Source organism: Opisthocomus hoazin, chromosome 9 (genome assembly GCF_030867145.1).
Source record: "Opisthocomus hoazin isolate bOpiHoa1 chromosome 9, bOpiHoa1.hap1, whole genome shotgun sequence".
Lineage (NCBI taxonomy): Eukaryota > Metazoa > Chordata > Aves > Opisthocomiformes > Opisthocomidae > Opisthocomus > Opisthocomus hoazin.
This window is the reverse complement of record NC_134422.1, coordinates 9,114,570-9,132,098: the sequence shown is the minus strand read 5'-3', so window position 1 is coordinate 9,132,098 and position 17,529 is coordinate 9,114,570. Positions and strand designations below refer to the sequence as shown.

The 17,529-nt window shown below is 35.9% G+C and overlaps 1 protein-coding gene across 4 annotated transcripts in view; it reads left to right on the top strand.

Moving 5' to 3' along the window:
* SLC35F5 (solute carrier family 35 member F5) overlaps positions 1-13,128 on the top strand; it is a 38,082-nt gene extending 24,954 nt beyond the window's left edge. For all 4 annotated transcript variants that reach the window (XM_075430022.1, XM_075430023.1, XM_075430024.1 and 1 more), the window contains 3 exons: positions 3,166-3,320; positions 3,980-4,068; positions 5,046-13,128. In XM_075430022.1, the coding sequence (XP_075286137.1) occupies positions 3,166-3,320; positions 3,980-4,061 (237 nt within the window). In that variant the 3' untranslated portion in view covers positions 4,062-4,068; positions 5,046-13,128. The remainder of the gene's footprint in view (positions 1-3,165; positions 3,321-3,979; positions 4,069-5,045) is intronic.
* Positions 13,129-17,529: the final 4,401 nt, after the last annotated feature.

Below are 17,529 nucleotides of genomic sequence, written 5' to 3'. Positions count from 1 at the left end.
TGATAATGCCTTTCTTTTTTAGCAGGGCATCCCCACATAGTCCATTATGGCTATGCCTTTTGGCACCTCTCAGTGTAGACACAGGTGTATTTGTCACTTGGCTAAATTGTAAGCACTTCCCATCATGTGCTTGTGTGCATTTTAACCATTCGTGACACCTGTATTTCACTGATGTTAAATGTGTGCATAGTCATGTGGTAGGGAGGGGCAGCAGGAGTTTTTTGGAAAGCAGGGAGTAAAATTATATGCAGGTAATGTGTTTTCTGGGCTGAAAATAGTGAATTAGCCAGCATTTGAGCACCTTGGCCTGAATACAGTTTATTACTGAAATACACCATTTTTACTGAGATGATAAATGTTTACGTGAATTAGGAATCAGTTCAGTCATGTAATAGTTGAGCTGAAAATGATATCTGCAAAAATGGGCAAAACTGACCAAACTTTGAACTAACTATAAAGTACTACTTCTGAAACTTTGAATGGACTGGTGGTGCCAGTTGCTGCTTGCTTACACTGCTTTGAAGTTCTTCAGAGTCTTGTACCAAATGCGCTTACGCTTAGTTTGTAAGCTCTGTGCAAACAGAAATGTGAAAGCATGAGAAGGGAAAAATTCCGACTATGCCTGGAATATAGTTGAAATTGAACATTCTCTGATTAGTGGCTTCTCTGAAGCAAGTGGTGGTTGTGCATTATCCGTGGTGGTTCAATTTATTACTTGTTTCAATCATTACATTTGAGTTTTTCTTTTGAGGCTTGTGCTTGTTTGTACAAGACTGTCTTATGTAGAAGAAATTAGTCAAGTCTTGCACTTAGAATGTTTCCTGCCAAAAGGAAGCTTTACTGCTCGATATTTTCACAAGCAAAGTGAAAATTCTAATGAGAACCTTTTGATTTCTGAAATTTTCTGTCAGGCATGTAAAAATGGGGGGGGGGAACCCAACACAACTTGTATTTCACTATCACTTAACGTCAGTGTAGATATTGGAAAATAAAGCGGAAAAATAAAAGGATAAAAATAAGAAAAGGAAAGTCAAATTGGAAAATGAAAGGAGAGTCAGACCCTGAATAAAAACTTGTGTAATGAATGTGTGAGATGCAGTATGTTTCATATTTGTATTATCTGACTATTTCAACATCAAAATACAGCAAAACCTTGCAGTGATTCCAACAATAATAAAGCACTCGTTGGTAAGGTAACTGTATTTGTGTTGCTGGTCAAGTGTTTGCAGTATACGCTTGGGACATAAATTGTAACAAAGTAAATAACTAATTATATCTATTAAGGAAAGAAGAAAACCAAATCTGTAGACTTCTTCCACAAAAATTCACTTTAGTGAGGTGAAATTAAGTTTATATGTGAGCTGATACTGGTAGCAAAGAATAAGAATTTTGTATGTATATATATGGGCATCTATACATACTTAATACACGTGTGTGTTCAAATACATTTTTAGAGATGTGTATATATATAGTTACGAATATTAATATATGAAAAGCTTAAGTTGTCTTCTGAAGTGATTCATCTAAACTTCCTTCTGGAATACATTGAAAAATGGAATATGCTTTTCTAATTCTCAGTAAACAACTTCATCTCTAGGCTATTTAATCTGAGTAAACACAGTCCAGATCTCCAGATCTTTTAAAATTATTTATTCTTCATGTATTCCTGCAATATTGAGGCATTTGAAGTAGTAGCAGAAACATTTTTAAGGTTATCTTGGATGACTTTCAATTGATGTTGGTAACACGAGGGCAGCTTATGTGTGTCTTTTTTTTTTTTTTTTTTTTTTTAAAGAAATTGCTAGTGTTAGAAGCACAAATGAGTGACCTTAATTAAAGGCAAGCACATGTAGACTTTGAGGTTGTTTGTACAAGTGTGTTTGTGCAAGCTGTCTTCATCAAACAAACATCAAAATATCCTAAGCCAAGCTCTATGCTCACTGAACTCTCAGGTGTCCAAGTTAGGCTGAAAGAAGTTTAAGCTTCCAACTTCACGCTGTCCGGTTAGTGCTTCTGGCCAGCCTTCCCTTTACGCTGCATTTCAGTCTTCTTGAAAAGAACCTACATAAGAATGCCACTGGCATGTCTAATAATGTAAAGATTAAACTGTGAATATATGCAGTCTTTATATGACTGTCAAAAGGTATGGTAATTATACAATATGCATAATTACTAACTTTCTGGGTCTTTATTGTTCTCTAATAATCTGACATAAATCTTAATCTCAAGAAATTACAATGAAATTTTTAACAACTATTTAAATATTCATTTTGGTAACATGTTTATGAATTTCCATTAGAAATCAGTAAGGATAACATAAGGTTCTAACAATTGCAGTTTATTAGATTTTTTTTGAGAGTGAATGTCAGTGCTGGGTATCAATACTGTCCCTTTTTTCTCCAGTCTTCAACTTCGGAAATTTTCTCCACAAGAGGGAGCTGGGTTTACGGGTCATTGCTCTCCTAGCTTTGAAGGCGTTTCAGACTAGTTCTTGTTCTGGCACCCTTGCTTTCTCTAACCTTCTATAATTTTAAAGTTTTAAACGGTCTGAGATGATCACTTCTGAGTGTAATAGTAGATATATGCAAGTAGTAGTATAGATACAAACAGAATTTAGTCTAAATTGGGTAAATAATGTGCCCTGCTTTTTTTTTAAATGAAAAAGACAATTACTGTACATTTCCCGTAGTAGAGTCTTTCTGTGTGCATTGATTTCAGCAGTTGCTATTCAGTGAGAGTATATTCAGAGTGAATAAACAGGTGCACAAATCTTTCAGGTGAGATCTCGTATTCAAAATTTTTGAAGTGTTTAGGGGACTTTCTTGCTAGTACCAGTCAGACAGCTAAAACCTAAAAATGAGGCTATTTTGGAAATAGCAGTCTTCATCCACACCACAGTGTAGGCAGTAGTGCAGGCAGTAGGTTGTGTTGTAAAGAATGGATCAGAGAAGAAAGGTTATTCGTTTACTACAAGTAGCAGTGACTAATGAAATTGTACCAAATAACTTACAAAAATATTTGTAATACTTCACCCAATTTAAAAGAACTGAAATTTCAACTCAAACTTACAATAATAATTATTAGAAATACATAGTATGCCAATTTTTCGGGTTTGGGTTTTATTTTTCCACTCTTGAGCGAATGATGTTTGTGTTTGAATTCCAGGTGCAGTTTTCCTGGTTATTTTTTGCAGGGGCCGTCCCTGTATTTTTTTCTTTCTTCATTGCAACTCTCTTATGTCACTATAACAACTGGGATCCAGTGATGGTGGGAATCAGAAGAATTTTTGCCTTTATTTGTAGAAAACATCGAATTCAGAGGTAGGGCAGTCACAAAGTATAATCCTATATCCAATATCCTATACTCTTGTATAAGCCACAGTACTCAATGTATTTATTTTCATCTAATTTTGTATTCAGGTGTACTAATTTCTTAAAAGTAGTAGTTGCTAATCTATTTGTTAACCTATGTAATGGTCAGAAAATGTAAATATATGAAGTCCGTTTACCTTTTAAAAGAAGGTTCATAGAGGCTGTTGCTTTTCTTTTTTTGCCTCTTAATGCCTCTATGATAGTTGCTGTACCCAGAACATACAGTGAAAACTGTGCAAACTTGAGTATACTTTTTGAAGTTAAGGAGTCTTTTTCTGTTTTTAATGGCTGCAGTTCAAACAACTAGAATCATAGAATGGTTTGGGTTGGAAGGGACTGTAAAGATCACCCAGTTCCAACCCCCCTGCCATGGGCAGGGACACCTTCCACCAGACCACGTTGCTCAAAGCCCCGTCCTACCTGGCTGAACAGCCCCAGCTTTCTTAGCCTTTCCTCACAGCAGAGGGGTTCCAGCCCTCGGATCATTTTTGTGGCCTCCTCTGGCCCCGCTCCAACAGGAGCTAGCATACTTAGTACTACTTTTGGCCTCGTAACAACTAATTTAGTATTACTGTATAACTTTAAAAAATAACTTTGTTTCTTTTAAGAATGCCAGAAGAAAGTGAGCAGTGTGAGAGTCTCATTCCTATGCATAGTGTTTCCCAAGATGGAGACAGTTGCTGTTCATAGACAACAGGTATGCTTAATAAACTTCAAACAATACAGAGAAAAGCGAGGATTGGTTTTCATGATGGCATTTGTGTTATATAAGCACATGTTTTTACAGAGCATACAGGTAATCTTGTTCTGTATTTATGGCTAGAGCTTTGAAGGGTATCTTCAAAATTATTATTACTGTTATTTTAAAAATTATTAATTATTTGTAACCAAGCATTATTCTCACCTGGATACAATGGTTTTGAAGTGTAAAGTAGTTTTTTACTTAAGAGTATTACAACATTCATCAAAAATTGGACATGCGTCAATAAACCAGAAGAGGGATACAACTTCTTGGTATGAATGATGTGTGTGGAAGAGATCTGAAGTAATCATTTCACTCTTTTTAATGCTGTTGAGGTCTCAGTTTGGGCTACTGCAGTTCATGAAAAACATTGGCAGTTTAAAGAAGTTTAGAGGACGTGACCAGACTTCGTGATTATGGGTCTAGAAAATGGGAAGGAGTCCTTGTGTTTGTGGGTGACATGAATTAAGTTGCGAAATTACGTTAAATATTAGGGAAAATATTTCACATTATGGGTGTAGGGAAGCTAGAGTAGAATAGCTAGGGAGTTTGCAAAATATCCCTCTCTGAGAGGAGATTATGCAGACCGCTAACAGGAACATTACATGGTTTGGTGATACTGTCTTGTAGCATAAAAATCGACACGTTTTAGGACTCTCTTAGCCCTGTGTTTCAGGGCTTTAGTTTTCAAATAACGCATGCAGAATTACATGATGAGAAGTATATTTTTATTTTCCATTGTTGCTTAAATTTAATAATGAAATTAGAAATATTCTAACCTAAACAGTAATTGTTATGTCTTACACTGAAGACACACAAGTTATTTCTTTTATTAATAAGATAGCAAGAAATACATATTGTGATTCCTTTTTTTGTAATCTTTAATTATATAGCCCTGATAACATTTTTTTTTTTTTTTTTCTCCTTCTTAGTTTAAAAATGGAATGATGCCCAGCGAAGAGACAATCTTCTGGAAAAGTCCCTAAAGAATCATGTTTCAGTGCCTATTCTGAATTTGTAGTAAAAATAAGAAGTTTCAGTTCTCTTGAAACTCTAAACTTTTCCTCTTTCTTGCGTTCACCTGATTTTATAAATGAACAAATTTACTACATGCCTATCACCATAGGGAGTCTTAGTCCATCTGAGCAACCAACCTGCCTTATAACACTGAGCTGGTGAAATTACTTGACAAAATCAAGAAAACAAATGCTGTTGAGTAATTTCTTTCTTTTTTTAACTCACAATTTTGTTAAATGCTGGACAATATTATTTTTAAAAAATACTTTCAAATGAGTTATGTAAATAAGTTTGCAGGTCATCAAGTCTTAAAGGCTTTCAGATGAAAAGCTAAATAGATATGTTACCTGTAGTAGGTACAAATTAACTTTTTTATGTTGTATAAACTATTTGCATATTAATAGAAGAAAATAGAAAAATAATTTATTAAGTGCATTCTTGTGATTATTGAGGCAGGATCTTTGTACGGTCCTGGAACACTACATATATATTGTCTAACGCCATTTTGAGAAGCCTTGTAATGGCAATGGGGCCGATGTTTAAAAATCTCTTGTTACCTAACAATCTGGAATGTCTAAAATTTTAGTGAATGGTAAAATATTTCTAATTGCAGTATATTTGGGTGTAAGTTCTTAAAATCAATGTTTGTTTTTAAAAAGACTGATTCTGTAACCCATTCTTATTCCCAATTATTTAAATGGAAAACTAAATTTGAAAATTTTCACATGTGTAGCTGCCAAGTTATGAAAGAAATCAAATTAATTGTCAAAGTTTTCAATCAGTGGGTTGGCACTACGGTAATCTGGTAAACAATCTGAAAGATAAAGGTGTTTGCATTGATTTTCCTGCCCCCGCCAGTGGCATTAATAAATTTATTCTCAAAATGATCATTTTCCGTATAACGTGTATCTTCCTTCCCCTGTAGTGCTTCTGTCCTATTTGATTCTGAAAAGTTATGAATAATTATGTTCAGGAATATTTGAAATCAGTCAGTACTATTTTCCAACGTCTGGCCTGTAAGAAACTTCTGTTAAGTTGGTTTTGGCATTTGGTGGATTTTATTTTTTTATAATGAATGTAGAATGGCTTTTCAGCCAACAGTATTCTTTCCCACAGAACAAGACTATTAATAATTAGGGTACTTCTGCAAGCCTTCCACACAAATACAGAAGGATGACGTAACACAAATGCCTTGTCATGTTTTGACACTCAGTAATGATCATTCCAAAAGAAATTTTGGTGGTCTGGTGATACAACTACTAGATGAGAGGGAATGCAGGAGAGCAACATGCTTAGCTATACATTTAGAAGACTTGATTGGCCAGCAGCTAGAATTTGATATAAAAAGCTGTAAGATGAGAAGGAAGAAGGAAAAAAAAAAAAAAGAACCTGGGGGTTGTTCTCGTCAAATATTGCACTTTTATCAAATTTTTCCTTCCAGTTTTAATATAGGATTACACTAGAGGTTTCAGCGATCTGAGGCATCTCTAAGATGAGATAGTAAGTCCTTCTTTGGACATCTGAAATAGGAATGAAAAAAAGCAAAAAACCTACCACCATAACAAAACTGCAAACCCAGAACAAACAAAAAAGTTTATTAAAGTCATATAGGCATTTTGAGAAACTTCACATTTCAGTTCCCAAACCCCACAAGTAGAGGGCTTGAAAATGCAGTATGTAGAACTAATTTTACATTTGACTATAGTAGAATTTTGAGGGATTTTTTGATAAGTGGAGTTTCCTTAGTTTTTTGGGTGTTTTTTTTAAGGATTTTTTTTTTTCTAAATCATGAAAAATTGGAGAATGTTAGCTTTAACTTTGTTCCAAGAAGTAATGTTAAGGTCTACTGGCAATAAAAAGCTAATGTCTGTTTTCAATTAATGATATGTTCCAATGAGATCATACCTAATATATAATACCAGGCATTAACTAAAAATTTAAATCAGTTGGGACTTGTGGCATCAGCAAACTGAGCCTGGGGAAACCGAGTTTACCTGTGGATGGGCAATTGCAGTATTTTTAGCAAAATATTCTAATACTGTCTTTTGAAATTGTCCCTTCCAACCCCTACCATTCTGTGATTATGTGAATTGGAGCTGTAATGTATAATGGGCAATTGCTATTCATATTTGTCCTTATGTTCATCACTTAAAGTGAAAGATCATCATAGTCAGCCATGTATATGACTTCTAACTTGCATTATTCATTAGTTTGAGAGGTTAAGAAAATCAGTACTAGGAGAATATCTTCTGTTTCTGATCCCGGGAATGTTGAATGTTTTTGTTCAGTAAACTCAAATTTAGGGCCTTCCCACTATGTTTGGTTTTGTGTCTAACAAAAATGTATTAATTTTTGATTTTTAAATTTTTTTTTTAGGATACTAAATATTTTAATCTCATGGCACTAGGTAGCTTGAGCAGTCTTTTTGCATTAAATTACAGTTCTTTAAAGAATGAGAAACAAAGCAAACTGTCAGTCCTGAAAGGATTTTTAAACAGTGGTGCCCCTGTGGTTACAAGAAATGTGTTACAGTTTTAATTACGGAAGCTATGACACGTAACATTGTTCCTGCATTTAATAGAATGTGATGAGGTTTTTTCTATAAAATCTTGTGATTTTTAGTACAGTAATATTTTATAAATATAATGTCTAATTTGAAATGTAAATTGAGTAGCTCTCAAATGGGTGCTTGGTAAATGCACAAGAGATTTAGCTTTGATTTCAGATTCTCAGGTACCTCTGACGTAATGGAGACATGCTGGGTTTTTCTTCCTCGTGACACAACTGGAATGTGAAGGAGCTCTTGTAAATGCTTTACCTCTGTGTGCTAGCATAAATTGTCATTGCTCTTACTGTTTCAATTTGGGAATGTCTTTATTCTGACTTAGTTCTTGTAGGAAGCACATACACTTTAAAAAAAATGCTGAATTTTTATCTCAAGCATTTCTGTGAATGTGAATGAACAGTGATTTCCCATGCCTACAAAATGGAAAATGAATACTACATGCGTTGCTCTGTCAAACAGTTGAAGTAATTCCTGTAATCCTGTGTGACAACCAACAATTTCTTCTGTGTGTGATTGAGGTTTTGGAGCTCTTTGGTTTTTACATATAGAAGAAATGATGGTAATTTGCCAAATGCCATGTAGCATGCCTTTGCTCTTAGGGTTTTGACGAATCTTGCATAGTTTGATGTACTGGGTGCTGCGCTCCAGAACAAAGAGAAAGAAGGATTTTGGTTTTTCTGTCTACTTTCTGTTAGGTTTCAGTTGTGCCAAAAATGTGTGCACTACAAGGGGCTGCTGTAGATGTAACACTAATTCAGCAAAGGATGGAAATACATGCGAGATCAGTACTCAACAGTTACTTAGATAGTGTGGGGCACCTGCAGGCCACGGAAGACACTGAGGGCCCGATGTTTCTGTCACCCAGTATGCACTGGATCTTGCTTGTTGGCTTTTTGCCTGTGGAAACCCATGTAGAGGGGTGGGGGCTGCGGTATATGACCAATTTGGCTTGTCACGTCGTTGAATGAGAGTGGCCTGCAGACAGGAACTCGGAAGCCCGGAGGCTAAGGCACTGCCTGGTTGTCTCGCTGTGGTGTTGCAAACGCTAAAGTATTTTGCAGAAATACGGTGTTAAGCAGTGGTATTTGTCAAATGACAAAGCATGCTGCATGTGATACTTGACCCGGTATGCTGGTATGTGCCTTGCTTACCTCCTTGTAATGTACTAGCAAAAATAGGAGAGCCTGCAAATTACTTTTCTTGGTGTGTGCTGTTGTAATTGTCATTCTCTTTCATGATCCCTGTTGTGCCTAGGTACTGCTATTCACAACTATGATTGCTATGAATAAGGTGGTAAAATGATTTCTCTGTAATTCTTGGTTCTGTCGCTCTTTGTGTTGAATGTTATAATTCCTATTCCCTACTAAAAAATCTTCCTATCTTAGGGAAATTTAAGTTCCTGAGCTAAATGAAGCTATCGGAGGATGGGGAAAACCAGTGAAATTTTAGACGTAGGGTGTGTTTATGGACATACTTTCAAATTTCACACGAAAATAGGCCTTAGTAAGGCAGAGTGTTTGTATGTGTGTAAGTGAAGATAAGCAGCATACTCAAAAATCAAGAAACAAACTAATGTTACTATCACAATGTTGAGTATATGGCTAACTATAGGATGGTACTTTTAATCAGTTTTCTTTATTTGGGGTAAGTTTTGAGTTAGTATTTCTGTTATGACTGTCATATGTAGTGTCTGCAATTTAATAGCTATAACTGCAGTAGCATTTAAGTGTTGTTTCATAAACAGTTGTTATGCATGATTTTTTTTTTCTGTCTAATCCAGGATTGCATTAATGCTGTATTTTATTTTACATGGTTATTGCATGGCATGATTTCTCAGGGAAATATGGATGATACCATGCGTTGTGAGAGCTGATAACTAATTCCTGCTTTTAAAATTGTTATAAGCATTTTCAGATTTCGCTCAGACATTTCACGTCACCCAAGTTTGATGTTAAACTTCCTTAGGCTTATCAGGTAAATCATGATGAGGATGTTAGCAACGTTTAAAGGTGTCAATAAAATACACTCTGCCCAACACTTTGTTACTATGTGGAGAAACATCCATTTAAAACTGATGCTGCAATTTGTGTGTGGTTTTCTGCTTTGTTGTACTATGCGACATAAATGAATAGTTGCACTGCTGATTTTGAAGCTGCGCTTATGGCATGACAGTGACATGAACTTCCAGGGTTAGGCAGTGCTGTAGTAATGCATAATCTGATTCTGGGGTAGAGTACCAGTATAAATCTTCAAGCATAAATATATTAATTTCTATCATTAAATTTTTACAAAGTCTGTTAACTCTGAGGATTTCTGTTTGTTTTTCTAGTGAAGTTACTTTGGCTAGACTGGGACTTGATCCAAAGCCCACCAGAGTCATAGACAGCATTAATAAGGTAAAACTTTCATTGAAAAGAAACTCCGCAGTCAGGCTGACCTTCATGCCTTTGCAGCATTTCTGTCTGCAGCATACATTTGGAGTGTTTTGCTTGAAGGCTTCAGTATTATAAATTTGAGGGATTTTAGTGCCGGTGAAAATGGTAAACATACTAATGTAACTGATGGCAAAAAATATTTCCCTATAGCCAGCATGCACCTTAATTACTTAGAAGGTGAATTTGTCTTGGTACATGACTTGTGTTTAAAATCAGCAGTGTAAGAAATGTTAACCACTTCACTTAGTTATATACTTCTAGGAGAACTTGTTGTCGATAGTGAGAATGTGTGATCGTAGTCGTCATAGCCCTGAGGATCAGCTTCCTCTTGATCTCTGATCTGAGATTTCCATTTCCATTCACTTTGCGAAGAATGCAAGAGGGCATTTCCTCTCTAGGTAAAGTGACTGTAACTGTATTTTGACTGTCCTAGTTCTCTATATTGTTAGAAATCTAACATAAAACATAAATATAGCACGGAAATGACTCTACTTAGTTATCTGTGTTCTAACTCTCCTCTAAGTTAACTCTCCTCCTCATTGCATCTGGTATTGGTAGGTAACCAGACTTTTTCTGGAATGCCTTCCATGATGTGGAATGCATCCAGAATTTCAGCTGGTTTTCACTTCCTGCTTCTCTAAAAGCTTAAAAAAGACTTTTCTGAAGATTTTTGTAGAAAGCAGCTGTTTAGTTATACGAATGCAGAGTTCTTTAGCTGCATCTCAGTTTATAAAGTTGCTTCCAATGTTCATTTTATTTTTTTATGAACTTTTGACTGTTTTGTCAGGGAAGGTGCACAGATTTTGTATGTGTTCCACAGAAGAAATATGAGTGGATACTGGAATGGCCTCAGAAATAATAGTTCAGGGATGCTTCTGTAGTTCTTCACATATGTTCCTGAAGTTTTTCCACAGTTTTTTGTTTGTTTAAAAAGTAACCAAACAAAAAAACACATTTACCAAGCTGAGGGGAAGTAGCCATTTAGCATAGAACTAATTTTATAGTATGCAAATTACGGTGTTTTCATTAGAGATACCCTTCAATATATTACTGATGTTGCCAGCTCACAAGTCTTTTCTTCCTTGTCTGTGTTGTGGGTGGTGCTTCTCTTCTACCTGAATCTGACCTTTTGCATGCCAATTAAACTAGTTCCTCTACCAGAATGAGTAATTTTTAAAATGTTTTTAGACTCTTCTCCTTTTTCCTCTAGCTAGGGAACTAGCAAGGGGTTTCCACCCAAACAGTATCCCTTTCCTACTGAAAAAGAAAAAAAACCCCAACAAAACCCTTTAAAAAAAATTAAACCAAAACTATTAATTAAAAATAAAGAATCTTACTGGGCAACATATGGGATCAGCTGTAAAATCATCAGGGTAATTTCCTACATAGCACAACATACAGGAAGTGCTTAGCCAGTAGTGGACTGGAGTGATCTCTCTGATCTTGATTTAATATAGAATGTAGATATTTTAAATAATAATTTCATATTGAAGCTGAATGCTTAAATTAAGCCCTGTGTTTAAAAAAATCATGGAAAATAGGAGTACACGCTGAAGAGTTTCTTCTCTGTATTTTGGGGGTTTTAGGGTTTGGTTGTGGTTTTGTTTTGGGTTTTTTTGTGAAGTGTTTCAAAGTCCCACATATAATCCCATTACAAATGAGTGCTCTATCAGTTGAAAATCAGGAGAGGCTGTTTACACAAAGCTATATTGAAAGCTTAGCCAGTTGTTCAAGTTGACATTATCTGAACAGAATTAGAGAAGTATAATAAGTATGCGATACAACTTCAGCATTGTACAGCTAATTTGCATAAGTTCTCTTTGGAGTGGGTATTAGTAAAACAAAACTGTTTATGAAATCGTTTCTTAGTTGCTTATACAGATTGATTTGTGAAACTCCTAAAGCTTTGGTGCATTAAAAGATGCACAAAACCGGTAGCAGCTTTGATGGTCTCTTTGGCATTACACTTCGTATTAAGTTTCAGTGAATTCTGAATAACACTTTTAAAGCAGAAGCTGCTTTAACTGAAGAACTTTCAGCTGAAGAAAACTTTTGTTTGTGTGAAGTCTGTACAGTTTGCTGATAATTCAGATGTTCTGAGAACAGCTAGTTCCAGGTAGATATCCTCTATCAAACATCTTTATGCATAAATCTTTTCACCATTTTCCTTAGTGAGACCAGAACCTGAATTGCTGATGCGTATTGCATTTGCACTTAAATACCTGATTTCAGAGTGTGTTAAACCTTGATCTATTTTTGATAAAAAAGAGATGTAGCATTTTTATCTAATTTCAATTTAATGATAAGTATATTCATGTGGAGAAAAACATATAATCGTGGCTTGATGCAGTGATTTTTAAGCCAAGAAAACAGCAGGATGGCAGTAGTAAATCTGAAATGAAGATGCATGTCTCTTCAGAAACCCTGGCTTCTAGTTTCTTCCCTCCCTCTTTTTATCAAATTGGTGTCTCCATTATTCCAGAATTACACAGGTGAGGCAAGGACCAGATCTTTTACCCTTTGTTTTTTAAAAGTGAACATTTGTTTTTGCCTGGCGTGTCTTTGCCCTGTCACTTCATTTGGGGGGTATGGGGTGGGTATCAGTTAAATGAGAAATATAGAAGAAGTATTTTTAATTAAAATGAGATTTAAGCTATTAATTATTTTTAAATTCTCTATATTAATAGAGATCTAATGAATGGAAATTAAAGGCCTATATTGCAAATACTGAACAGTGCTTGTATATTTTTAACAAAATGAGTGTATATGAATATTTGAAACATGCTTAAAGGTGCAAATTGGAAGATTGTTCTTGTGTTGATAGGTTAATAAATTGAAATTCTTAATATCCAATACCAAAACCCTATAAAAGGGCTAATGAAAAGAAAATGTAATGTATTCTGATGAACAGCCTGTGTAATACAATCAATGGGTGTGATGTTTTGTTCTGTATTATATTTATTATATATAAGTAAACAATAAAGATTATAAATCTTATTTTCTCAACAGGAATTAGTATTTGGGGTTGGGGCTAATGCTTAATATATTTTTATACCATCAGTTAAGAAAAAATGAATGGGCTGCCTCGGGAGAATTGCGTAGTGGTGAAAAAGTCTTGGACTGACCCACTTCATCCCCCTCTTTCACCCCTAAAAGTGAGCATCGGGATGTCTCACTTCATCTGAAGTCAGCTAGGATGTCAAAAAGTTATAATTTGGTCTCAGAGTGGTCTGTTAATTTAAGAAGTAAAATACCAATTTTCCATTTTCATGGCTGCAAGTGATTTTTATTTGCTAATGCATGAATTATAAAAGATACAAGATGACTCTGACATCAGCAGGGGGAGCTACTGTAGTATCCATCTAGCTATCGCATTCCTGAACTCGGTAGAAGGAATTATATAAACCGTAAGAAGACAATGAACTTCTCTGTTTATCGTTCTTGGAGTTAAGCAGGACTAGATGCTGACCTTCCTTCGTGCAGCTGAACTTTCAGTGTGTTTAATAATTAAAAATCTCTTGGGGATGGTAGGCATTTATTTACCTAAACACTTAATAGAAAAATTTAAAAAAGTGTTTTCCTGCCATAGGCTTTTCTGAGTTTTCTGGATTACCTACAGCTGAATTCTGTTTACTGATATAATCAATGTTGCTGCACAGCTGTAGCAAGAAGCAGATTTTTAAACTAAAACAAGGGGATACTTGCTGTGCCATATCTAAAGTATGCAAAAATGCAAGATGATGTTACTGACAATGCAGGTACCAAATAGATGAATCTTAAGTTTTAGACCACAGTTTCTTACAAAAATTGTAATCATGGGGATTAAAAACATCATGCCAAACAAACCACAGTGTGGAGAAGCACATGTGTGTGTGAAATAAACGTCATTTAGCTAAGGATTTGAGGCAGTGTAATGCAAGGAGGATTCCTGTCCCAGGCATCTTCACTCTCACAAATCCCCCTGGGAAGCCATGGGTTTACCTGCCACTGCTGTGTCCTAATGTCTGAAATGAAAATCTGTAATGAGTGAGGGCGATGCAATCAAAACAGTTATTTCATGGAAGGTGTTCTTACAGGGACTGCACTGTCTTGTGAATGTTGCAGGACCAACCAGAAGTATTAAAATTGAAGAATAATAGGCCTGTGACTTTTTTTTACTGTAGACTAATAAATTTTGGTAAAAAAAACCTGCTTGCTTAACTGCTTTGAAAAATATTGCTACTCTAAAAGGGGTTTATAAAAATCCACTGAAATTGTCACTTGTGCAACTATTTATTCTTGGCACCAAATGACAGGTATCATATGTGCCCCCTTTTTTGCGATGTGGAAAGTATTTTGTTCTCTTACTTGGCAAAGAACTTTGAGAGACATTTAATGTAGCAAAATTTCTTTGTCAAGGCTGTAGTGCACTTCAGTACTTACAGTTTTGATGGAATGTTATTTAACTAATTAACATGGAGTTCATGTCATCTGTTCCCTTGCAAGGAACAGGAATTCTGCAACTCAAGAATGTGAAGCAAGTTGGCTTAAAAAAAAATCTGTTTACTTATTGTGCAAAGGCAACAACATGCCTGGTCTTTTTTTTTTTTTTTTTTTTTTTTGTATGTGTGTCCTAACTGGTGGCTAGAATCCCAGTCATCGTGGGTTCCCTCCATTGTAAGTCATAAAAATACATAAAATGCAGGATAACTTTCCATTTTTTACAGGTTCTCTGCTTAAAACAGAACCTAAAATTTATCACTTTCTGAGGCAGTATCAGTATTTCATGAATTGTGTTGAGTGGACAACTGGCTGCATGAATGGCCGGGGCAAGTGGCCACAGAACCATATGTGGTGGGCTTTTCAGTGGAAGCTTTGATAAAGATGTGTGGAGGCCCATGAGGAATGCTGGGAGCTGGCAATGGTTTGCCATCGTTCACCAGCCCCGAGAGCAGGGGAGCTACTGGGTAAATGACTGAGGTGAGAAGTTGCTTTGTGGGGTTTTTGTTTGTTTGTTGCTCAGGTTTGAGGTGGCGGGGGTTCCTTACCTAAAACATGAATCAATGTATTTTTATTCCATTTGGCTAGTAAGATCTAAACTATTTTCTATGATACCTTGACACCTGGCACTTCTCTGTATGTGGTGGGACAAGCTAGTGCAGGCTATCTAGATTGCTTTCAATCTCTAGGACATCATTTGTTGACATATTCTACTCTGTATACTCTTCAGTTTTAGGAGATGGATTTCCCCCATGAAACTGCCTCTAGCCAGAAGCTCAATGTCATTTACTAGTAGGTGAGGTTTAAAGCTTCTGAGAAAGATGATTTAAACCCTATTTTCAAACTTTTTTCTTCTTCTATAAGTGGTACCTGTGTGGGAGACATTCTTGGGTTTTGTTTACATCTGCAACCCAAGTATATCCCATTTATATTGATTTTAATAAAATTGACAAAGCTTAAGGTTTCCAAAGAGAAGATGGTTTATTACCTTAATGTGAACTCTTCTTCCTTTCTTTCCCTCATTTTTACCTCTCTGCTTCCAACCCCTACTGCAAGCTTATGTGAAACAAAACCCAGTTTGAGTTTGTGGATTTGCAAGCTTTCAGGACGTTTTTCAGTAGTGTTATCTACTGTGTTACAATTTGCTGCAAAATGAAGATGTTCATACCATAAAGATTCCTTAATTATCTAAATAGGCTCTTCTTTGTGGGAACCTTCCAGTGTTGTGTCATTTACTAGGTTTCTTGGATTTAACTACTAGGATCATGCTGCTAATGATGATGGAAAACTCACGATTATGCTGCAAGTGTGCATTTACACAATGCGAAGGAAGGTTCATAAGCACAGAGGAGCATTCTGTCTGTCTGTAACACTGTTCCCATTCAGAAAGAAGCTCATCTGCCAGAAGATTTATTTTTTTAATCCTGTTGGAAGGAAAAAAAAATTCAATTTATAAGCAGATGGCTTTTGTGGCTGTGTTGTTGCAGGCAAGCAATAGCCCAAGAAAAGTTTCTGACCATGGGCATATGGTGATCTGAGATGAAGAGGAAGTTTGATGCAAGGAACACTAATGAATGGAATTTTGGTCTTGGGCATACCTTTCCGCAAGTCCTCTTTGCCTTTTTATGTATTTCCTTACAGAGGAATGTACAACAGACTCTTTTCACTAACTGAGAGGACATCATTAGTTCATAGTATAAATATTTCAAGATATATGGAAGTGTGTTAGTAATTTAACAGATGTCTTTTGTTGTTAAAACCTGTTTTGAGAGAAGTGCTGACACTGACTTCTACCTCCCCTCTTCACTGTTAGGTAAAAGCTCATACATGTCCATCTGTCACTCTTTTGCACATGACACTTGTTCCCATAATTTGCGTATGATCAGCCACCAGTTAATGGAAACACGTCTTAGCTGAAGTAGCTGGTGCTGTTTAATTGAAGTGGCTCATTCTTGTAAGCAAGAAGTGCTTAAAAATGAAGTTGGATTTTGGATTCATTACTCCTCATACAGAAAGGTGTTGACCACAGTGAATTTCCAGTGTAGGAAGAGAAGCTCCTGAGTAACGTGTCCCTAGAACAGTGTAAAAGAAGAGTCCCATCAAAGTATTTTCTCAAGGAAATGTTTATGGACTAAGCCAGTGTCCTTTCTGAGGGGCAAAGGGGCAATCAGGAGCAGCCTAACCTAGAGAAGAAAAATAAAGTGATGATCTACCAGGAGCAGATGGAGAGCCATGGTAAGGGAAAGAACAGCCCTTCAGAACTAGGAGATGTGTAATGGATTTCCAGTAAATGAGGTGTACCTGAGCTCTTGCAAAAGGAGTCAGCCTGAGTTGAAATTCTTTCTGTCCTTGCCTGTTCCTTTTGTACTTGAGGGTGGGGTAAGGGATAGAGCTCTTGATAAAGCTTTGAGACAGGACAATTTTGTGGGAATCTCCACTATTCTGTGAACAGTGGATGAATAAACTTCAAATTTGCATGGATTAAAAGTTTCAAAACACCCAAAAACTTAAGTGGTAGAAGTGTTTCATTATTTTAAGAAACACTAGTTTGCTTCTAGGTCTTCAGATGATATAAAGGTTTGGTGACACATAGAGTCTGTTACGAAATAATACTAATGTCGCATTGACTCTCTGCCAAAGTAATTCCTCAAAAGACCTAGTCAATTCTTTTAATGCTGTGTCTCTGCTTTTTGGCTCTGGTCTGCCATTATACCTGCCAATCTGCCTCCTCCCTTTGCAGATGATTTCTAAAACTGCCACATTATGTCTCCCTTTATAAATTCTTCATTTTTCTCTCTTATTTTTTTTCTCTCACAAGTTTAAAAAAAAAAAAGGCTCTTCAATGCTAAATTTTTTGCAAAATTGGCAACAGAGGCATCCTAGCAGTGTAATGAAGAGGCACAAGTACATAATATTGGC